Source organism: Lepidochelys kempii, chromosome 5, assembly GCF_965140265.1.
Source record: "Lepidochelys kempii isolate rLepKem1 chromosome 5, rLepKem1.hap2, whole genome shotgun sequence".
Classification (NCBI taxonomy): Eukaryota; Metazoa; Chordata; order Testudines; family Cheloniidae; genus Lepidochelys; species Lepidochelys kempii.
In genome coordinates, this window is record NC_133260.1 from 157,618 (window position 1) to 177,198 (window position 19,581).

Consider the following 19,581-nt stretch of genomic DNA (forward strand, 5'->3'; position numbering starts at 1 on the left):
TGCTATCAAGGGTAGTGACTTTGAGAAATGTGCAGGTCATAGTGGATGGCTTTTGCTGCAATGGGATTCCCCAACTGTGATGGGGCAATAGACGGAACACATATCCCTATCTTGGGACCGGACCACCTTGGCAGCCAGTACATAAACCGAAAGGGGTACTTTTCCATGGTGCTGCAAGCACTGGTGGAGCACAAGGGACATTTCACCAACATCAACGTGGGATGGCTGGGAAAGGTACATGACACTCGCATCTTCAGGAACTCTGGTCGGTATGAATAGCTGCAGGAAGGGACTTACTTTCCAGACCAGAAAATAACCGCTGGGGATGTTGAAATGCCTATATTTATCCTTGGGGACCCAGCCTACCCCTTAATGCCATGGCTTATGAAGCCATACACAGGCACCCTGGACAGTAGTCGGGAGCTGTTCAACTATAGGCTGAGCAAGTGCAGAATGGTGGTAGGTTTCAGAGTAGCAGCCATGTTAGTCTGTATTCGCAAAAAGAAAAGGAGTACTTGTGGCACCTTAGAGACTAACAAATTTATTTGAGCATAAGCTTTCGTGAGCTACAGCTCACTTCATCGGATGCATTCAGTGGAAAATACAGTGGGGAGATTTATATACATAGAGAACATGAAACAATGGGTGTTACCATACATACTGTAATCAGAGTGATCACTATGGTAACACCCATTGTTTCATGTTCTCTATGTATATAAATCTCCCCACTGTATTTTCCACTGAATGCATCCAATGAAGTGAGCTATAGCTCATGAAAGCTTATGCTCAAATGGAATGGTGGTAGAATTTGCATTTGGATGTTTAAAAGTGCGCTGGCGCAGTTTACTGACTCAGGTAGACCTCACCGAAACCAATATTCCCATTGTTATTACTTCTTCCTGTGTGCTCCGCAATATCTGTGAGAGTAAGCGGGAGACGTTTATGGTGGGGTGGGAGGTTGAGGTAAATTGCCTGGCCACTGATCACGCGCAGCCAGACACCAGTGTGGTTAGAAGAGGACAGCAGGGCGCGCTGCACATCAGACAAGCTTTGAAAACCAGTTCCATGATTGGCCAGGCTATGGCGTTACAGTTGTGTTTGTTTCTCCTTGATGAAAACCTGCCCCCTTGGTTCGCTCTACTTCCCTGTAAGCCAACCGACCTCCCCCCTTCAGTCACCATTTGCAGAGGCAGTAAAGTCATTGTTGTTTCAAATTCATGCATTCTTTATTAATTCGTCACACAATTAGGGGGATAACTGCCAAGGTAGCCCGGGAGGGGTGGGGGAGGAGGGAAGGACAAGGCCACACTTCACTTCAAAACTTATTGAATGCCAGCCTTCTGTTGCTTGGGAAGTCCTCTGGGGTGGAGTGGTTGGGTGCCCGGAGTACCCCCCTTTCCCCCACGTTCTTGGGCGTCTGGGTGAGGAGGCTATGGAACTTGGGGAGGAGGGTGGTTGGTTATACAGGGGCTGCAGTGGCAGTCTGTGCTCCTGCTGCCTTTCCTGCAGCTCAACCTGGAGCATATCAGTTTGATCTTCCAGTAGCCTCAACATTGCAGCCTGCCTCCTTTCATCACACTGCCGCCGCCTATCATCTTGATCCCGCCACCTCTCCTCTGCTCCCACCACCTCTCCTCTCGCGCGTCCCTCCTGCCCTCACGTTCATTTTGTGCTTTTCTGGACTCTGACATTGCTTGCCTCCACACATTCTGCTGAGCCCTTTCAGTGCGGGAGGACTGCATGAGCTCAGAAAACATTTAATCATGAGTGCAGTTTTATTCGCCTTCTTATCTGCGCTAGCCTCTGAGACAGAGATGCTAGTCGCAACGTTGAAACATTTGCAGTTGCGGGAGGAAAAAAGGGAGAGTAGTATTTAAAAAGACACATTTTAGAGAACAATAGGTAGATTCTTTCACGGTGAACCAAGCTGTTAATATTATATAGCACATGTGCTTTCGGTACAAAGGTCATTCCCCCCACCCCCCAAATCTCTGGGATGATTGCTTCACCCCTCCCTACACCCCGTGGCTAACAGCGGGGATGATTTCTTTTCAGCCACAGGCAAACAGCCCAGCAGGAATGGCCACCTCTGAATGTCCCCTTAATAAAATTCCCCTATTTCAACCAGGTGACCATGTATGATATCACTCTCCTGAGGATAACACAGAGAGATAAAGAACGGATGTTGCTTGAATGCCAGCAAACACCGGGACCATACGCTGCCATGCTTTGTTTTGCAATGATTCCAGACTATGTGCTACTGGCCTGGCGTCGTAAAGTGTCCTACCATGGAGGAAGCAATAAGGCTGCCCTCCCCAGAAACCTTTTGCAAAGGCTTTGGGAGTACCTCCAGGAGAGCTTCATTGAGATGTCCCTGGAGGATTTCCGCTGCAGCCACAGACACGTTAACAGACTTTTCCAGTAGTTGTACTGGCCACAAATGCATCCCAAGTCTTCAGGGCAAATTAATCATTAAATATGCTTGCTTTTAAACCATGTATTATATTTACAAAGGTACACTCACTAGAGGTGCCTTCTCCACCTTCAAGGTCCGGGAGCCCACCTTGGGAAGGTTGGAAGGGTATTGGCTCCAGGGTGATAAATAGTTGCTGGCTGTCAGGAAGGACGGTTTCATCCTCCTTTTCATCTTCATCTTCCTCGTCCCCAAAATCCTCATCCCTGTTGTGTGAGACTCCCCCCTTGCGGAAGCCCACGTATAGGGGTGGGGTAGTGGTAGGGGAACCACCTAGAATTGCCTGCAGCTCATCACAGAAGCGGCATATCTGTGGGTCTGACCCGGAGTGGCCGTTTGTTTCTTTGGATTTTTGGTAGGCTTGGCTGAGCTCCTTAAGTTTCACACAGTACTGCTGCGGGTCCCTGTTATAGCCTATGTCCTTCATGCCCTTGGAGATTTTTTTCAAATATTTTGGCATTTCATCTTTTGGAACGGAGTTCTGAAAGCATGAATTCGTCTCCCCATACAGCGATCAGATCCAGTATCTTCCATTTGGTCCATGCTGGAGCTCTTTTGCGATTCTGGAACTGCATGGTCACCTGTGCTGATGAGCTCTGCATGGTCACCTCCGCTGATGACCTCGCCATGCTGGCCAAAGAGGAAATGAAATTCAAAAGCTCCCGGTGCTTGTCCTGTGTACCTGGCTAGTGTATCTGAGTTGAAAGTGCTGCCAGAGCGGTCACAAAGGAGCATTCTAGGATAGCTCCCGGAGCCCAATACCGTCGAATTGCATCCACACTACCCCAAATTCGACCTGGCGATGTTGATTTCAGCGCTAATCCCCTCGTCGGGGAGGAGTACAGAAATCGATTGCAAGAGCCCTTTAAGTCGGCAAAAATGGCTTTGTCATGTGGATGGGTGCAGGGTTAAATCGATCTGACACTGCTAAATTCAACCTAAACTCGTAGTGTAGACCAGGACTATGATGCAAAGTGCGACGAGAGAAGAGAAGGAGAGCTGAACTGAAGATTTTTTCCCAAAAGTTTATTTAAGAAGCCCAAGGGTTGCATAGTTTATCCCCCTCATTATTTTGTTCACCAATTAGGCATACTATCCATAACACCAGTTTTGATCTATTAATTTCTGGTTCCACGCCTTCCGTTTCTCCAAGCATAATTTTAACAGTCCTTGGATTATATCAACATGGCCTTTTTGGGTTAGACTAATCCAGCTTCTTTGGTTCTCTGCCACTTATTTCTACATTCAGTGTTGTAAATAATTTGACCTATTTTTTATGGTTATTGTAACATTTTAGGAACTTTCACTCATTTCTTAGTTTTGAGCTTACAATTGAGGTACATTTTGTAGGCCCAATAGTCACAAAACAATCCTCCTTTTGGGAAGCAAATTCTTTCAGTATGTTCACCTTATACAGAAGGTGTGCTTCATATATATGCATTTCAGCTAGTAGTATTTATAGTTACAAGTTAGAAAACTATTTACGTGTTATGAACATCCAGCCCACCAGTTTGTAACAGTTCTTTAACTTGTTTTGTTCTGTACTTTTCTCATCTCTGTTTTGCATGCTAAATTCCGAACCAGTTGGGCATAGGAGGTACACCCCAACTTGCGCTAGGATATGCTGTTCATGTATTTTGGCTTCGACAGACTTCCTATTTTCTAATGCCAAAGATCACTTCAACTTTGCAAAGTGCTGTGGGATATTTGACATGGGTGAACGGAATTGCAGGGACTTTCCAACATGCATGCGCGTGCTTGCGTGCACACACACACACAATATGTATATTATATAGGGCTGCCAATTAATCGCAGTTAACTCACGCAATTAACTCAAAAAAATTAATTGTGATAAAACATTAATCTCAATTAATCGCAGTTAAACAATAGAATACCAACCGAAATTTATTAAATATTTTTGGTGTTTTTCTACATTTGCAAATATCAATTTCAATTACAACACAATACAAAGTGTACAGTGCTCACTTTATATTTTATGTCTTGTTCAGCTCCTCCAGCTACCTGTTGGCATTTAGCAAATTAAATAAATAACCTGGGTCTCAGCATTTTTCTGTCCTTGATGGGATTTCCAACTCTTTCCAGTGTAGCTCTATGGGCAAATGTCATTAACATCTTGTTTGCTTACCTCTTCCAGATTGTTAATGAAAATGTGAAATAAGACTGAACCTCATCCCCCCAGCTCATTTCTTTGTTGTTTATCTTTGTCCTGTGTTTATGGTCTTTCGGCCAGTCTTCAGTTCAGGTGACAATGTTGTATCCATGTTGTGCGAGACTGTATCACATCCTTCACTAAATTCAATGCTAATTTTATCTGTTTTTAACCTCATCCTGAAATTATATAAATAACTTACCTGGTATGACTCTTTATAAGCCTCCCATGCTGACTGTTGGTCATAGTTGAGTTGTCTTCGTGATATTCAGTGTTGTGTGGGTTCAGGGGTTTTTTGTTTTTGTTTATACTGTTAACATTCCCATTATTCTGATAGGGATAAAAGTTGCAGGGTAGTAGTAATTGTAAGGATCCCTCTTCTTACTTTTTTTTTTTTAAATTGGCACTATTTCTGCTTTTCTCCTTTCTTCTCACACCTCCCCAGTTGTCCCTGACTCTTTCAAAGATGGTGGCCGGTTGTTCAGTAAATTGATAAGCAATTTCCCTCAGTGCCCCAAATGCTACTTCCTAGATCTGTTTTATGTACCTGCACGTTTTCCAAGTGTTCCTTTCCTGCTCTTAAGCTCATTGTTTTACCAGGGTTTCGTTCATTTGTATTCAGCATGTGAAGCTTAAACTTTTTTCTGGGGAAGAGGGTTTACCAGGACAAGCTTTCTGCACCTGTGGGGAGGTTTCCATGTCTGCTGATGGTTTCACCTGGTTTGAGGGATGGGGCTGCAGAACTCAGTGTTACCTTTTTCTTTTATCCAGCCACAGTCTCCAGAACAGGGACTTTGATGCCTCACATTAAAGCCAAGGTAAGAACCATGGGGTCCCCAGGACAACCAATAACTGGGTCCTGGTGGCATGATTCTCCCATCTGGGATGTCTACAATTAAGGTGGGGGAGAGAATGAGGACAGGCAGCCCTGCACGTTGGAATCTGTCTCTGCTCCTATAGCTCTTCCTCCTTTTGTGGCAGTGGGCTTTCCCTCTTGTCTCCCTGGCACATGCATACTCACCTTTTCCTCCTTTGAAATCCATTCTCTTGTCCTTTTCCCAGCACCCTATGGGCTTGATCTTCAGATAGAGACAGGGCTCCAGGCTGGGAGCTCAGGGGAATGATGTTGGAGTATGTGATATACATGTTTAGGTCTGGTTTCAGGTCTTGCCAGGAACAGACAATAACTTCAACAACACACGGAAGCAATCAGTGGGTGCTCAATTCCGGGTAAAGTACTGTTGTTTTGCTATGCTTATTTAGTAACATGCAAGGAATTGCCGAAATGGTCCCCAGGAACCCGAACATAGTCAATAGAGCTCCTGGCACATGGAGAAAGGACTTTTCTGAGCTATAAGTGCAGGCTGTAGTGAGGGGGAAATCTTGGCTTGTGCTGCTGAGAGGGAGCTCCCACTGCCAGAGCCCTGGCTGGCACTGCTGATGGAGTTTTCACCAACAGGACCATGGATCCAGGAGGGTCTGGTTATTCTTTGTTTGCAGTGTTGTTGTAGCTGTGTTGGTCCCAGGATATTAGCGAGAAAAGGTGGATGAGATCATGGGTGGTGGGAAAACCCTGGGCTTGGGGAGACTAGCCCCCAGCCCTGCCCCTTCTGCCCAAGGCCCTGCCCCCTTCCACACCCACCGGAGCCCAGCCCCCACTATGGCCGCTGGCCCCTGCCCAGCACCACCTCCCCGCCACACACACACAGGTTGCTAGCTCCTGCCCCAGGCTAGCACCCCCAGAGCACCAAAGAGCTGGGCCGCGTGGCCCCAGCCTCCCCGGGCCGTGCCACCCAGCCCGACCCCCATGGTTAGCATGCCTTGGCCACACCAACCAGCCCAACACCCAGCTGACCGGCATCCCCTCCCCTGAAGGCGCCCCCCAGCCGAGCTGTGAGCACTGGGAGGGTGGGCGGTGTGGCCGGAGCAGCCCTGGTCCCAGCGGCCCCAGCACAAAGGGAACAGCCTTACAGCAGGCAGGATGGGGCCTGGGCAGTACTGGGTTTACCATGGCCCCGGGTCCAGGCTCCAAAGTGGCCCCGGCCAAGCCCACACTGCTTGGGCTGCAAGGCCCCACCAGCTCTTCTCTGCCCACCATGCTCCCCTGCGGGGGCAGAAGCTTGGTCCTGCCGGCTGCTGGGGCTCATGTTGCAGGGCAGGCTCCGCCCACACCCACCGGCAGCCAAGCTCCCCCCTCCCCCGCCTCTTCTCCCAAGCGTGCCGTGTTCCCACCCCTCCCACTTCCAGCATTTCCCCTGCCACCGAACAGCTGTTTGCCGGCGCTCCTGGAGGGAGGGGGAGAAGTGGGGTTGCAGCGCATTCGGGGGAGGAGGCGGAGAAGAGGCAGGGGCAGGTCCTTGGGAAGGGGGTGGAATTGGGGCAGGGCTGAGCAAAGGTGGGGCCCTGCACTCCCCCTACACATACCCCCTCCAGCCCCCTGCCATGAGCTGCTCAGAGCAGGGGGCTGGGAAAACCCCCACGACCCCAACCAACACCTTCAGCCCCCTGCCCTGACTCCTACACCCCTTCACACTTCCCTAGCCCCCTGCCCTGACTCCTGCACCCCCCATATACCCAGCCCCCAATGCCCTCACTCCTGCACCCCCCCACACATCCCCATCCCCACCCTGAGCCCCAAACAGGAGCTCCTGCAACACCCCCACACACACACTTTCCCACCTGCACCCGTCGCACCAAACAGGAGCTGTCCCAGGTAAGCGCTTCTCATCCCAACCTCCTGCCCCAACCCTGAGCCCCCTCCTGCATCCTAACTCCTGGCCAGACCCTGCACCCCAGCCCGCTCCTGCACCCTAATTCCCTCCCAGACCCTGCATCCCCAGCCTTGACTCCTGCACCCCTCTCTCACACCCCCAGCCCCCTCCCCACCCTGACTCCCACACCCCTCCCCACATCCCCACCTGCACCCCTCGCACCAAATGGGAGCTGCCCCAGGTCAGCACTCCACACCCCAACCCTGAGCCCCCTCCCTCACCCTAACTCCCTCCCAGACCCTGCACCCCCAGCCCTGAGCCCCCTCCCACACCCTAAGTCCTGGCCAGACCCTGCACCCCGACATTTTTTTATAAAGCATTCTTATCCAAAGAGCTTTACAATAGTTAGCTAACAGTACAAACAATATTTGGAAAGATCATTGTGGTTTGCCGAGACCCCCAACGATTTTCAAGTGGTCTTTGGAAAAATTAGTTGGATGACGAGAACAATCAAGGTACCTCACTTCATTTTCATTTACTTGCTATTACTTATAGGAGGAGGATGAAGAAAAAAAGAATGAAAAACAAGGGTGTGGGGGGGGATAAGAGCAAATGTTCTTTTTCTTGGCTGGGTCCCAAGAAGGGGCCCCAAAAATGAAGCTGAGCACAGGGCTCCACTAACTCTAAATCCGCCACTGGGGCTGACCTTTCCCGCACAGCTCCCTACGCCTCAGCCTGGGGCTGACTCCTCACTCCTCAAGCTCTGCATGCCACTGCCAGGACAGGGGCTGACCCCTCCCTCGCCCCAGCTCCCTGCACAAGTGACAGGAGCTGGGGCTGACACCCTCTCCGCACTACAGCTGGGGGCTGGGGCTGGCCCCTAACCCCCACAAGCTCCATTCTGGCTGGGGTTGGGGCTGGGGTTGACCCCCTGACACCACACGTCGCCACCCCCCACATGCATGTTCCTCCACGCCCTGCTCGGGGGGGCACCGGACTTTTTTTGTAAACTGGGCATTTGTTCATTGCTCTCGCCAACTAATTAGTTGGCGAGAGCAAATGGGATAAATGTCCATTTTTGTCAAAAAAGACAAGAAGGCCAGGACAGAGCTTAAAAAGGGAACTGTCCCTGCCAAATGGGGATGTATGGTCACCCTATCTCCAGACAAGTGGGTCCTGAGGGAGTCTGGCCAGGGCAGGGGCAGACCCTGGCCTGGCTTATCGCACCACTCCTGAGAGGCTGGAGTGATTTCCCCAGCCTGGCACTGAACCGGCCCCGGATGCGCTGCCAGCTCAGCCTGGCAGACGCCGCCACCTTCCAGCAGGGCCGGTGAGTGTGGCCAGGGGGCAGGGTGTGAAGGAGTGGGTCTCTGGAGGTGTCGGGGGGGGCGGGGGCTGCTGGCCAGTGGAGGGCCCATTGGGGGGCGGTGGGGGAGGTCTGTGTGTTGGGATGCTGGGCAGTGTGGGGTCTGAGTGGGGGGCTGTGTAGTTGTAGTGGTGGGCTATGGGGAAGTGCATTGGGCAGTAGTGGTGCGGCTGTGTGTGGGGGGTGCTGGGCAGGGGTGGTAGTGTGCAGGCCGCTGTGCATTTGTGATGGAGGGTCTATGTGGGGGGCCACTGGGCATAGCAGTTCCGGGGGACGCTGGGCATAGGGAGTCGGAGGCTGTGTGGCGTGGCATGGGCCCACCCCTGAGGGGAAGGGCCACGCTGGCAGCACAGGGCTGGGCGGGCCAGTGTGCATCTGGCAACTTCCGGTTTGTATACAGTGCACTTGCACTGGGCTGGGTGGAGCAGGGCCAGCCCCACCATGCTATGCCCCATTGCCCCTGACTGGCTTCTCGCTCTGGGGACCGACCTCCCCACGCCATGCTCCTTTGCCCCCATGGGGCCCCACAAATATGTTTGGCGCATGGCCCACAAAGGTTAATCTGGCCCTGGTCCTGGAGGTGGAGCATGGGCAGGGACGTGTCAGGCTGTTTGTGAAGGTACAGTCTTCCCATGCCTATGATGCCAGCCATCCATGGATGAGGTAATGTTATTGATATTAGTATTTGTTGGCAAAAGAAGCAAGCTTTCAGTTTCAAGCTGACACAGAAGCAATGTACTCAGTGTCACAGCTAACTACAAGTTGGTACAGATAAGGAGTTCACATGTTGCAAAAGGCCATTCAGAATGAAGTGGCCAGTTGACACCTCTATAGTCCTAGAACAAAGGAGGGTGAGTGGGTTACAGATTGTTGTAATGAACCAAAAATCAGGAAATTATTTGGCATTTGCTGACCTGTGTCACCGCCTCCTGCTAGCATTCACTATCCGTGCTGATGGAGCGAATGTACTCTGCTAACCCACACTTTGTGCGCTGCATCAAACCGAACAGCCAGAAGGAGCCGGGCGTGGTTGACAGCCAAGTGGTGCTGGAGCAGGTGAGTGAGGGGCTCAGCATCCCTTCAACCAGGTCCTGTTAGGAACCAGACCTGTGACAGAGCAGGGGGCTGGATACAGCTGGGACTGTGCAGGACAAACCCCATTGTGAGGGTGGGGTTTGAAGACTGAATGGCTTGAATGAATACTGAAAGCTTATTCTTTCAGCAGGAGGGGCAATGACGGGGGCAGGGAGCAGAGAAGGCATAGCTCTTTCTCCACTTAAACTCTGAGTGTTTAGGGTTCTTCTCCACACTCCAGGACTCTGGCACCAAAATTCATACTCCAGCCCTCCCTCTACCACTTTTCCTAATTACAGCAGGATCTGCCTCCCAGGGCACTAGCACTAGAGATCCCACTCCCAGCCCCCTAGTAAGATGCACAGTCGGCTGCATGCTGTTGCTGGGATTCAAGATCCCAACCTCAGATGGTACTTTCCCGACTGAGGTGATAGCTCTCTTCTGAGGAGAACTGTCTTTCGGGTCAGTAAAATCCCATGGGAAGCAAGTCTAAGGGGAAAAACAATTGAAGACAGTTAGCAGTTTTTCAAAGAGACATTAAAGGCACAAGAACAAACTATCCCACTGCATAGGAAAGATGGGAAGTATGGCAAGAGACCACTCTGGCTTAACCAGGAGATCTTCAATTATCTAAAACACAAAAAAGAGTCCTACAAAAAGTATAAAATCTGTCACATTACAAAGGATGAATATAAACAAATAACACAAGTATGTAGGGACAAAATTAGAAAAGCCAAGGCACAAAACGAGATCAAACTAGCTAGGGACATAAAAGGAAACAAGAAAACATTCTACAAATATATTAGAAGCAAGAGGAAGACCAAGGACAGAGTAGGCCCGTTACTCAATGAGGAGGGAAAGACAATAACAGAAAATGTGGAAATGGCAGAGATGCTTAATGACTTCTTTGTTTCGGTTTTCACCAAGAAGGTTGGTGGCGGTTTGACGTTTAACATAGTGAATGCCAGTGAAAATGAGGTAGGATCAGAGTCTAAAATAGGGAAAGAACAAGTCAAAAATTACTTAGACAAGTTATATGTCTTCAAATCACCAGGGCCTGATGAAATGCATCCTAGAATACTCAAAGAGCTGACTGAGGAGATATCTGAGCCATTAGCAATTATCTTTGAAAAGTCATGGAAGACAGGAGACATTCCAGAAGACTGGAAAAGGGCAAATCTAGTGCCCATCTATAAAAAGGGAAATAAGAACAACCCAGGGAATTAAAGACCAGTCAGCTTAACTTCTGTACCCGGAAAGATAATGGAGCAAATTAATTAAGTAATCAATTTGCAAACATCTAGAAGATAATAAGGTGATAAGTAACAGCATGGATTTGTCAAGAACACATCATGTCAAACCAACCTGATAGCTTTCTTTGACAGGGTAACAAGCTTTGTGGATGGGGGGAAGCGATAGATATGGTATATCTTGACTTTAGTAAGGGTTTTGATACTGTCTCGCATGACCTTCTCATAAACAAACTAGGGAATTGCAATCTAAATGGAGCTACTATAAGGTGGGTGAATAACTGGTTGGAAAATCATTCCCAGAGTGTAGTTATCAGTGGTTCACAGTCATGCTGAAAGGGCATAACGCGTGGGGTCCCACAGGGATCAGTTCTGGGTTCGGTTCTGTTCAATATCTTCATCAGTGAGTTAGATAATAGCATACAGAGTACACTTATAAAGTTTGTGGATGATACCAAGCTGGGAGGGTTTGCAAGTGCTTTGGAGGATAGGATGAAAATTCAAAATGATCTGGACAAACTGGAGAAATGGTCTGAAGTAAATAGGATGAAATTCAAAAAGGACAAATGTAAAGTACTCCACTTAGGAAGGAACAATCAGATGCACACATACAAAATGGGCAATGACTGTCTAGGAAGGAGTTCTGCAGAAAGGGATCTGGGGATCATAGTGGATCACAAGCTAAATGAGTCAACAGTGGAACACTTGCAAAAAAAGCAAACCTCATTCTGGGATGTCTTAGCAGGAGTGATGTAAGTAAGACACAAGAAGTAATTCTTCCGCTCTACTCCACGCAGATTAGGCCTCAGCTGGAGTCTTGTGTCCAGTTCTGGGCACCACATTTCAGGAAAGATGTGGACAAATTTGGAGAAAGTCCAGAGAAGAGCAACAAAAATGATGAAAGGTCTAGAAAACATGACCTATGAAGGAAGATTGAAAAACTTGGGTTTGTTTAGTCTGGAGAAGAGAAGACTGAGGGAGGAAACGATAACAGTTTTCAAGCACATAAAAGGTTGTTACAAGGTGGAGGGAGAAAAATTTTTCTCATTAACCTCTGAGGATAAGAGAAGAAGCAATGGGCTTAAATTGCAGTATGGGTGGTTTAGGTTTCACGTTAGGGAAAACTTCCTAACAGTCAGGGTGATTAAACACTGGAATAAATTGCCTACTGAGGTGGTGGAAGCTCCATCATTGGAGGTTTTTAAGAATAGGTTGGACAGACACCTGTCAGGGATGGTCTAGATAATGCTTGGTCCTCCCATGAGTGCAGGGGACTGGGCTAGATGACCTCCCGAGGTCCCTTCCAGTCCTACGATTCTATAAAACAAAATGTCCCTTAGCTCTGCTCAAGGGGTGCTCTGTTTTACCTGCTCATATGATGAGAACAGAGTCGCCCAGAACTAAGACTTTTAAGGCTAAAATAAGATCACACATGTTCTATGGGGCCAAAAACAATGAGGAGTCCTTGTGGCACCTTAGACACTAACAAATTTATTTGGGCATAAGCTTTAGTGGGTTAGAACCCACTTCATCAGCTGCGTGGAGTGGAAAATACAGTAGCAGGTATAAATACACAGCACATGAAAAGATGGAGATGCCTTACCAAGGGACTATTCAAGGGACACCATCATAGGACCTAACCACATCAGCCACACCATCAGGGGCTCATTCACCTGCACGTCTACCTATGTGATATATATATGCCATTATGTGCCAGCAATGCCTCTCTGCCCTGTACATTGGCCAAACCGAACAGTCTCTACGCAAAAGAATAAATGGACACAAATCTGACATCAGGAATTATAACATTCAAAAACCAGTCGGAGAGCACTTCAATCTCCCTGGACACTCAATAACAGACCTAAAAGTGGCAAATCTTCAACAAAAAAAACTTCAAAAAGACTCCAACGTGAAACTGCAGAACTGGAATTAATTTGCAAACTGGACACCATCAAATTAGGCCTGAATAAAGACTGGGAGTTGTTGGGTCATTACAAAACCTAATTTCCCCCATACTAATTTCCCCCTACTGTTACTTACACTTTCTTGTCAACTGTTTGAAATGGGCCATGCTCATTACCACTACAAAAGTGATTTTTCTTCCCTTGGTATCCCACTGTTAATTGAATTGTCTTGTTAGACTGACCTCCTACTTGGTAAGGCAACTCCATCTTTTCATGTGCTGTGTATTTATACCTGCTCCTGTATTTTCCACTCCATGCATCTGATGAAGTGGGTTCTAGCGCACAAAAGCTTATGCACAAATAAATTTGTTAGTCTCTAAGGTGCCACAAGGACTCCTCGTTGTTTTTGCTGATACAGACTAACACGGCTACCACTCTGAAACCTGTCACCATATGGGGCCAGAATTTGGCATAGGGCCATATTTCGGCCTTAGGGATTGTTCAAAATAATTTTCTGAGGAGACTTTCACTTTTTATATGCTGAGGTGGGTGTTCTTTCTTAAGTAGTAGAGCCTGTACTGCTTTTCTTAAATTTTGGTCTAAGATCTGTGCTCTTCTAGATTATAGATGGCCCTGTCTTTGCCTTCAGGAGCTGGAGTAACAACCTGTGTACTCCTTATTTCCATGGTATAAGTCCTTTTAATTTATTATAGATAGGTTGGGTTTCTCTCTTAGTGTTGATATCTTTTAATCAACATAATCAACTAGTCAAACAGACAATGACAGATACTGTGAAGAAGATCTGGCTATGATTCATGATTCTAAGTTTGCCTTTTGGTTTTCTACTTTCAAGACAACTTATGTTTTTATAAAACCCATAATTATGTAAGGCAGATACTCAGTTAAGATTCAAAACCATGGAAACTGCTGTCCCATAAGGCAAACAAAGAAAAGTTCCTTCACATCTTATCTTTTCCCCATGTAAATCTGGAGAGTTGGAACACCTACCTCAGTACCTTTTGGACTGTAGAATTTTCCAGCTGCTGAAAGAATGCTCGTTTTTACCTCTCTTGTCTCAAAAAGAAATTTTGTCACCATCCCAAAAGATAATACTTAGCTTTTTCCTCAGTCCAGAGTAGTAATCAAATCAGTGGTTTTGAATTTTTCTTATTAGCCACATTATTAAAAAGCCACATGTATTAGCCACAATTCAATAGCCTATTAGCCACATGTGGCTAGTGGCGAACATATTGGACACCGCTGAATTACATCATTGATGAAGATATTGAACATAACCAGACCCAGAACCGATCCCTGCAGGACCTCACTTGATGTGCCTTTCCAGCTTGACTGTGAACCACTGATAACTACTCTCTGGGAACAGTTTTCCAACCAGTTATGCACCTATCTTATAGTAGCTCCATCTAGCTTATAGTTCCCTAGTTTGTTTATGAGAAGGGCATGTGAAACAGTATCAAAAGCCTGGCTAAAGTCAAGATATACCACATCTACTGCTTTCCCCCCCATCCACAAAGCTTGTTACCCTGTCAAGGAAAGCAATTAGGTTGGTTTGACACAATTTGTTCTTGACAAATCCATGCTGACTGTTACTTACTACCTTACTATCTTAAGACCACAAGAACAGCCATACTGGGTCAGACCAAAGGACTATCTAGCCCAGTATCCTGTCTTCCAACAGTGGCCAATGCCAGGTGCCCCAGAGGGAATGAACAGAACATGTAATCACCAAGTGATCCAACTCTGTCGCCCATTACAAATCTGGAATAAATTTTCCCTGCCACATCTATCAGACTACTAGGTCTGTAAGAAGCAGGATTCTTTCTATTCCCTTTTAAAAAATAAAATAGGAACTACAGTACTGGACTTCCAGTTAGATGGAATCAATCAAGTATGATTAACAACTGTATATAATTTAGCCAAGACCACCAATTAAGATTCTCCTGAAAAATTTCAGCAGGGAGAAAAATCTTCCCCTGAAGCTTTTTTCTGTTGTTGGACTAAAATAAATTACTATACTTCACTGTCCGTTACTGGAGACCAGAGTGGTAAATCAGACCGAGGATTCCTCATTGCATCAACTATAGTAAAATTAGATTTAAAAAAGCTGGTTTGGGTGAATCATTAAAGACCTGGCCAAAATATACTATCCAGGTGTCATCATTAATATAGGGTTCCTCAACTGAAGTGTCTCTACCAGTGCCTGAGGCTACCATCTCATAAAACATGGAAGAATTTTTAGCTCTAGCTCAGGGATCAGCAACCTTTGGCATGCGGCCCGTCGGGGAAATCTGCTGGCGGGCCAGGACGGTTTGTTTGCCTGCACCGTCTGCAGGTTCAGCCGATCGCAGCTCCCACTGGCCGCTGTTCGCCATTCCAAGCCAATGGGGGCTGCGGGAAGCGGCACGGGCAAGGGCCATATCAATTTGCTCATCCAGACATGCCAACAATGACTCAGAATAAAATGGGGAGTTTATAGAGGGAAAATAACATTTAATACTAAAATTTGGTGATCAAGAAAAAAAATTGAATACAGCCTGAATGCCCTAACACTTTAAGAACATAAGAATGGCCATACTGTGTCAGACCAAAGGTCCATCCAGCCCAGTATCCTGTCTGCCGACAGTGGCCAATGCCAGGTGCCCCAGAGGTAGTGAACCTAACAGGTAACGATCAAGTGATCTCTCTCCTGCCATCCATCTCCACCCTCTGACAAACAGAGGCTAGGGACACCATTCCTTACCCATCCTGGCTAATAGCCATTAATGGACTTAACCTCCATGAACTTATCTAGTTCTCTTTTAAACCCTGTTATAGTCCTAGCCTTCACAACCTCGTCAGGCAAGGAGTTCCCCAGGTTGACTGTGTGCTGTGTGAAGAACTTCCTTTTATTTGTTTTAAACCTGCTGCCCATTCATTTAATTTGGTGGCCCCTAGTTCTTATGGGAACAAGTAAATAACTTTTCTTTATTCACTTTCTCCGCACCACTCATGATTTTATAGACCTCTATCATGTCCACCCCTTAGTCTCCTCTTTTCCAAGCTGAAAAGTCCTAGTCTCTTTAATCTCTCCTCATATGGGACCCGTTCCAAACCCCTAATCATTTTAGTTGCCCTTCTCTGAATCTTTCCTAATGCTAGTATGTCTTTTTTGAGATGAGGAGACCACATATGTATGCAGTTATTCAAGATGTGAGTGCACCATGGATTTATATAAGGGCAATAAGAAGATATTCTCCGTTTTATTCTCTATCCCTTTTTTAATGATTCCTAACATCCTGTTTGCTTTTTTGACTGCCGCTGCACACTGCATGGATGTCTTCAAAGAACTATCCACGATAACTCCAAGATCTCTTTCCTGATTAGTTGTAGCTAAATTATCCCCCATCATATTGTATGTATAGTTGGGGTTATTTTTTCCAATGTGCTTTACTTTACATTTATCCACTGTGACAAAGTTCCTCCTCTGCCTTGGTGAGTCCTGCACTTATTGGCGGATTTCCTTGCCTCAGAGGTTCACGGCAGCCCTCAGTTTGGCCACTTTCGTGGCTCAAACCTGCCCTTCACTCAGTTAGCCTCATCACTGGCCAGCATGGGGAAAAGAAGAAGAACAATCCTTGCAGTCTCTGCTGATCCACCTAGTGGATCAGGGAACAGGCCAGAGACCTTCCCCTTTGGTGGAACTCACAGTCCAGTTCAACTCCTCCGGTATCAAGTAGGGAGGTATGGGGGGAACCCGGGCCCCCCCTCTACTCTGGGTTCCAGCCCAGGGTCCTGTGGATTGCAGCTGTCTACAGTGACTCCTGTAACAGCTGCGTGACAGCTACAACTCCCTGGGCTGCTTCCCCATGGTCTCGTCCCAACACCTTCTTTATTCTCACCACAAGCCCTTCCTCCTGAAGTCTGATAATGCTTGTACTTCTCAGTCTTCCAGTAGTATGCCTTCTCACTCTCAGCTTCTTGAGCCTCTTGCTCCCAGCTCCTCGCACGCACATCACAAACTGAAGTGAGCTCCTTTTTAAACCCAGGTACCCTGATTAGCCTGCCTTAATTGATTCTAGCAGCTTCTTGATTGGCTGCAGGTGTTCTAATCAGCCTGTCTACCTTAATTGTTTCCAGAAAGTTCCTGATTGTTCTGGAACCTTCCCTGTTACCTTACCCAGGGAAAAGGGACCTACTTAACCTGGGGCTAATATATCTGCCTTCTATCACTCTCCTGTAGCCATCCGGCCTGACCCTGTCACACCACATTAAATTTCATTTGCCATTTTGTTGCCCAATCACTTAGTTTTGTGAGATCTTTTTGAAGTTCTTCACAGTCTGCTTTGGTCTTAACTATCTTGAGCAGTTTAGTATCGTCTGCAAACTTTGCCACCTCACTGTTTACCCCTTTCTCCAGATCATTTATGAATAAGTTGAATAGGATTGTCCTATGACTGACCCTTGGGAACACCACTAGTTACCCCTCTCCATTCTGAAAATTTACCATTTATTCCTACCCTTTGTTCCCTGTCTTTTAACCAGTTCTCAATCCATGAAGGGATCTTCCCTCTTATTCCATGACAACTTAATTTACATAAGAGCCTTTGGTGAGTTTAGTAAGGCTTTTGACATAATCCCATGTAATATTCTTCTAAAAAAACCTAGGGAAATGGGTCTAGATAAAACTACTATAAGGTGGGTTCACAAGTGGTTGAAAGACTACACTCAGAGTGGTTATCAATAGTTCAATCAAACTGGGAGGATGTCTCAAGTGGGGTTCCATGGGAGTCAGTCCTGGGTCTGGTACTAGTCAATATTTTCATTAATGACTTGGATAATAGGAGAGTAAGCTTCTAAAATTTGTGGATGACACCAAGCTGGGAGGGGTTGCAAGAACTTTCAAGGACAGGATTAGAATTCCAAGTGACTTTGACAACCTGGAGAATAAGCCTGAAAGAAACACGATGAAATTCAACAAAGACAAGTGCAAAGTACTATATATCATGTTTACTGCTTACCCCTGTATCCACTAGGCTGGTAACCCTGCCAAAGAAGGAAATTAGGTTGGTTTGGCATGATATGTGTTTGAAAAATCCATTCTGGTTATTCCTTATAACACCTTTTTATAACTCAACATCCTGACAAATTGTTTAATACTTTTTTTCAGTATCTTTCCAGGTATTGAAGTTAGGCCAACTGGTCTGTAATTCCTTGGGTCCTCTCTGTTTCCATTTTTAAAGATAGGTGCTATGTTTGCCCTTCTCTGGACCTCAGCAATTCTCCAGGAGTTCCTGAAGATAATTTCTCATGTTCCAAGATTGCTTCTGCTAGTTCCTTAAGTACCTTAGGATGAATTTCATCAGGCCTTGCTGACCTCATTACCTTTGACTTGTCTAAATATTCTTTAGCCTCTTCTTTCCCTGTTTTGGCTTGCAATCCTTCCCCTTATTGTTAATATTAATTGTGTGGAGCATCTGGTCACCGTTAACCTGTTTAGTGAAGACTGAAGCAATATAGGGATTGAACGCATCAGTCTTCTTGATGTCCTATTTTTATTAGCTCTCCTTCCTGGGTAAGTAGAGGACCTACACTTTCCTTCATCTTTCTCTTGTTCCTAATGTATTTAAAGAACCTCTTCTTATTGCATTTGATGTCCTTTGCTAGGTATAACTCATTTGGTGATTTAGCCTTTCTGATTTTTTCCTATATGCTTACGCTATTATTTTGTTCTCCTCCTTAGCAGTTCATCCATGTTTCTGCTTTTTGTAGGATGCTTTTTTTATTTTTAGGTCATTCATTCAAGGTCTCCTGATGGAGCCACCTTGGTTTCTTCCTATTCTTCCTATTTTTCACATTGGGATAGTTTGCAGTTGTGTCTTTAATATTGTCTCCTTGAGAAAATGCCAGCTCTCCTGATCTCCTATATCCCTTAGATTTTCTTCCCATGGACCTTACCCTACCACTTTTCTGAATTTGTTGATGTCTGCTTTTTTGAAGTCTATTGTCCTTATTCAGCTGCTCTCACTTCTTCCTTTCTTTCAAATCATGAAATCTATGATTTCATGTTCACTTTCCCCCAGTTGCGTTCCACCTTCAAATTCACAGTCAGTTCCTCCCTGCTGGTCAAAATGAAGTATAAAAAGGCTGACCCACCTGGTTATTTTCTCCACTTTCTGAAACAAATTTGTCCCAAATACATTCCAAGAACTTATTGGAAATGTTGTTTTGCTGTATGACTTTTCCAACAGATGTCTCTAGATCAACCAGAAGTTATTGGTCTGGTTACAGGAATATCTGCATGAACTTCTTTGACCTATGCTGTGCCGGAGGCCAGACTTAGACGATCATAATCGTTCCTTCTGGCCGTAAAATCTGTTAACCTCTTTTTGAACCTTATTGTGCTCTCACCTCAGCTCAGGTACAATGGATTGCTGGAAACCATCCGGATTCGGCGAAACGGCTTTTCCTGGAGACCCTGTTTTGAGGAATTTGCAGAAAGGTTTGTTAAAATCATGAAATGTTGTTTGATGAAGATCGGTAGGGAAGTGATTCCAATAATGGGGTGAGGGAAATGCTATTCTGATCAACAGTGAGTGAAACGACCTGATTAAAAAGTGTGAAAAGGACCTAAGA

General features: G+C 46.4%; 1 protein-coding gene across 8 annotated transcripts in view; it reads left to right on the forward strand.

Annotated features, from left to right (window-relative positions):
• The window catches only part of LOC140911037 (myosin-IIIb-like), a 155,083-nt gene that overhangs the window by 62,510 nt on the left and 72,992 nt on the right, over window positions 1-19,581 (forward strand). For 6 of the 8 annotated variants that reach the window (XR_012158817.1, XR_012158819.1, XR_012158818.1 and 3 more), the window contains exons 16-19: window positions 5,415-5,461; window positions 5,808-5,873; window positions 9,657-9,776; window positions 19,362-19,447. Coding sequence is in view for 3 of the 8 variants with exons in the window: in XM_073343221.1 (XP_073199322.1) it covers window positions 5,415-5,461; window positions 5,808-5,873; window positions 9,657-9,776; window positions 19,362-19,447 (319 nt within the window). In the remaining 5 variants the exon portion in view is untranslated. The remainder of the gene's footprint in view (window positions 1-5,414; window positions 5,462-5,807; window positions 5,874-9,656; window positions 9,777-19,361; window positions 19,448-19,581) is intronic. The other 2 variants (XR_012158820.1, XR_012158821.1) reach the window with 2 other exon arrangements.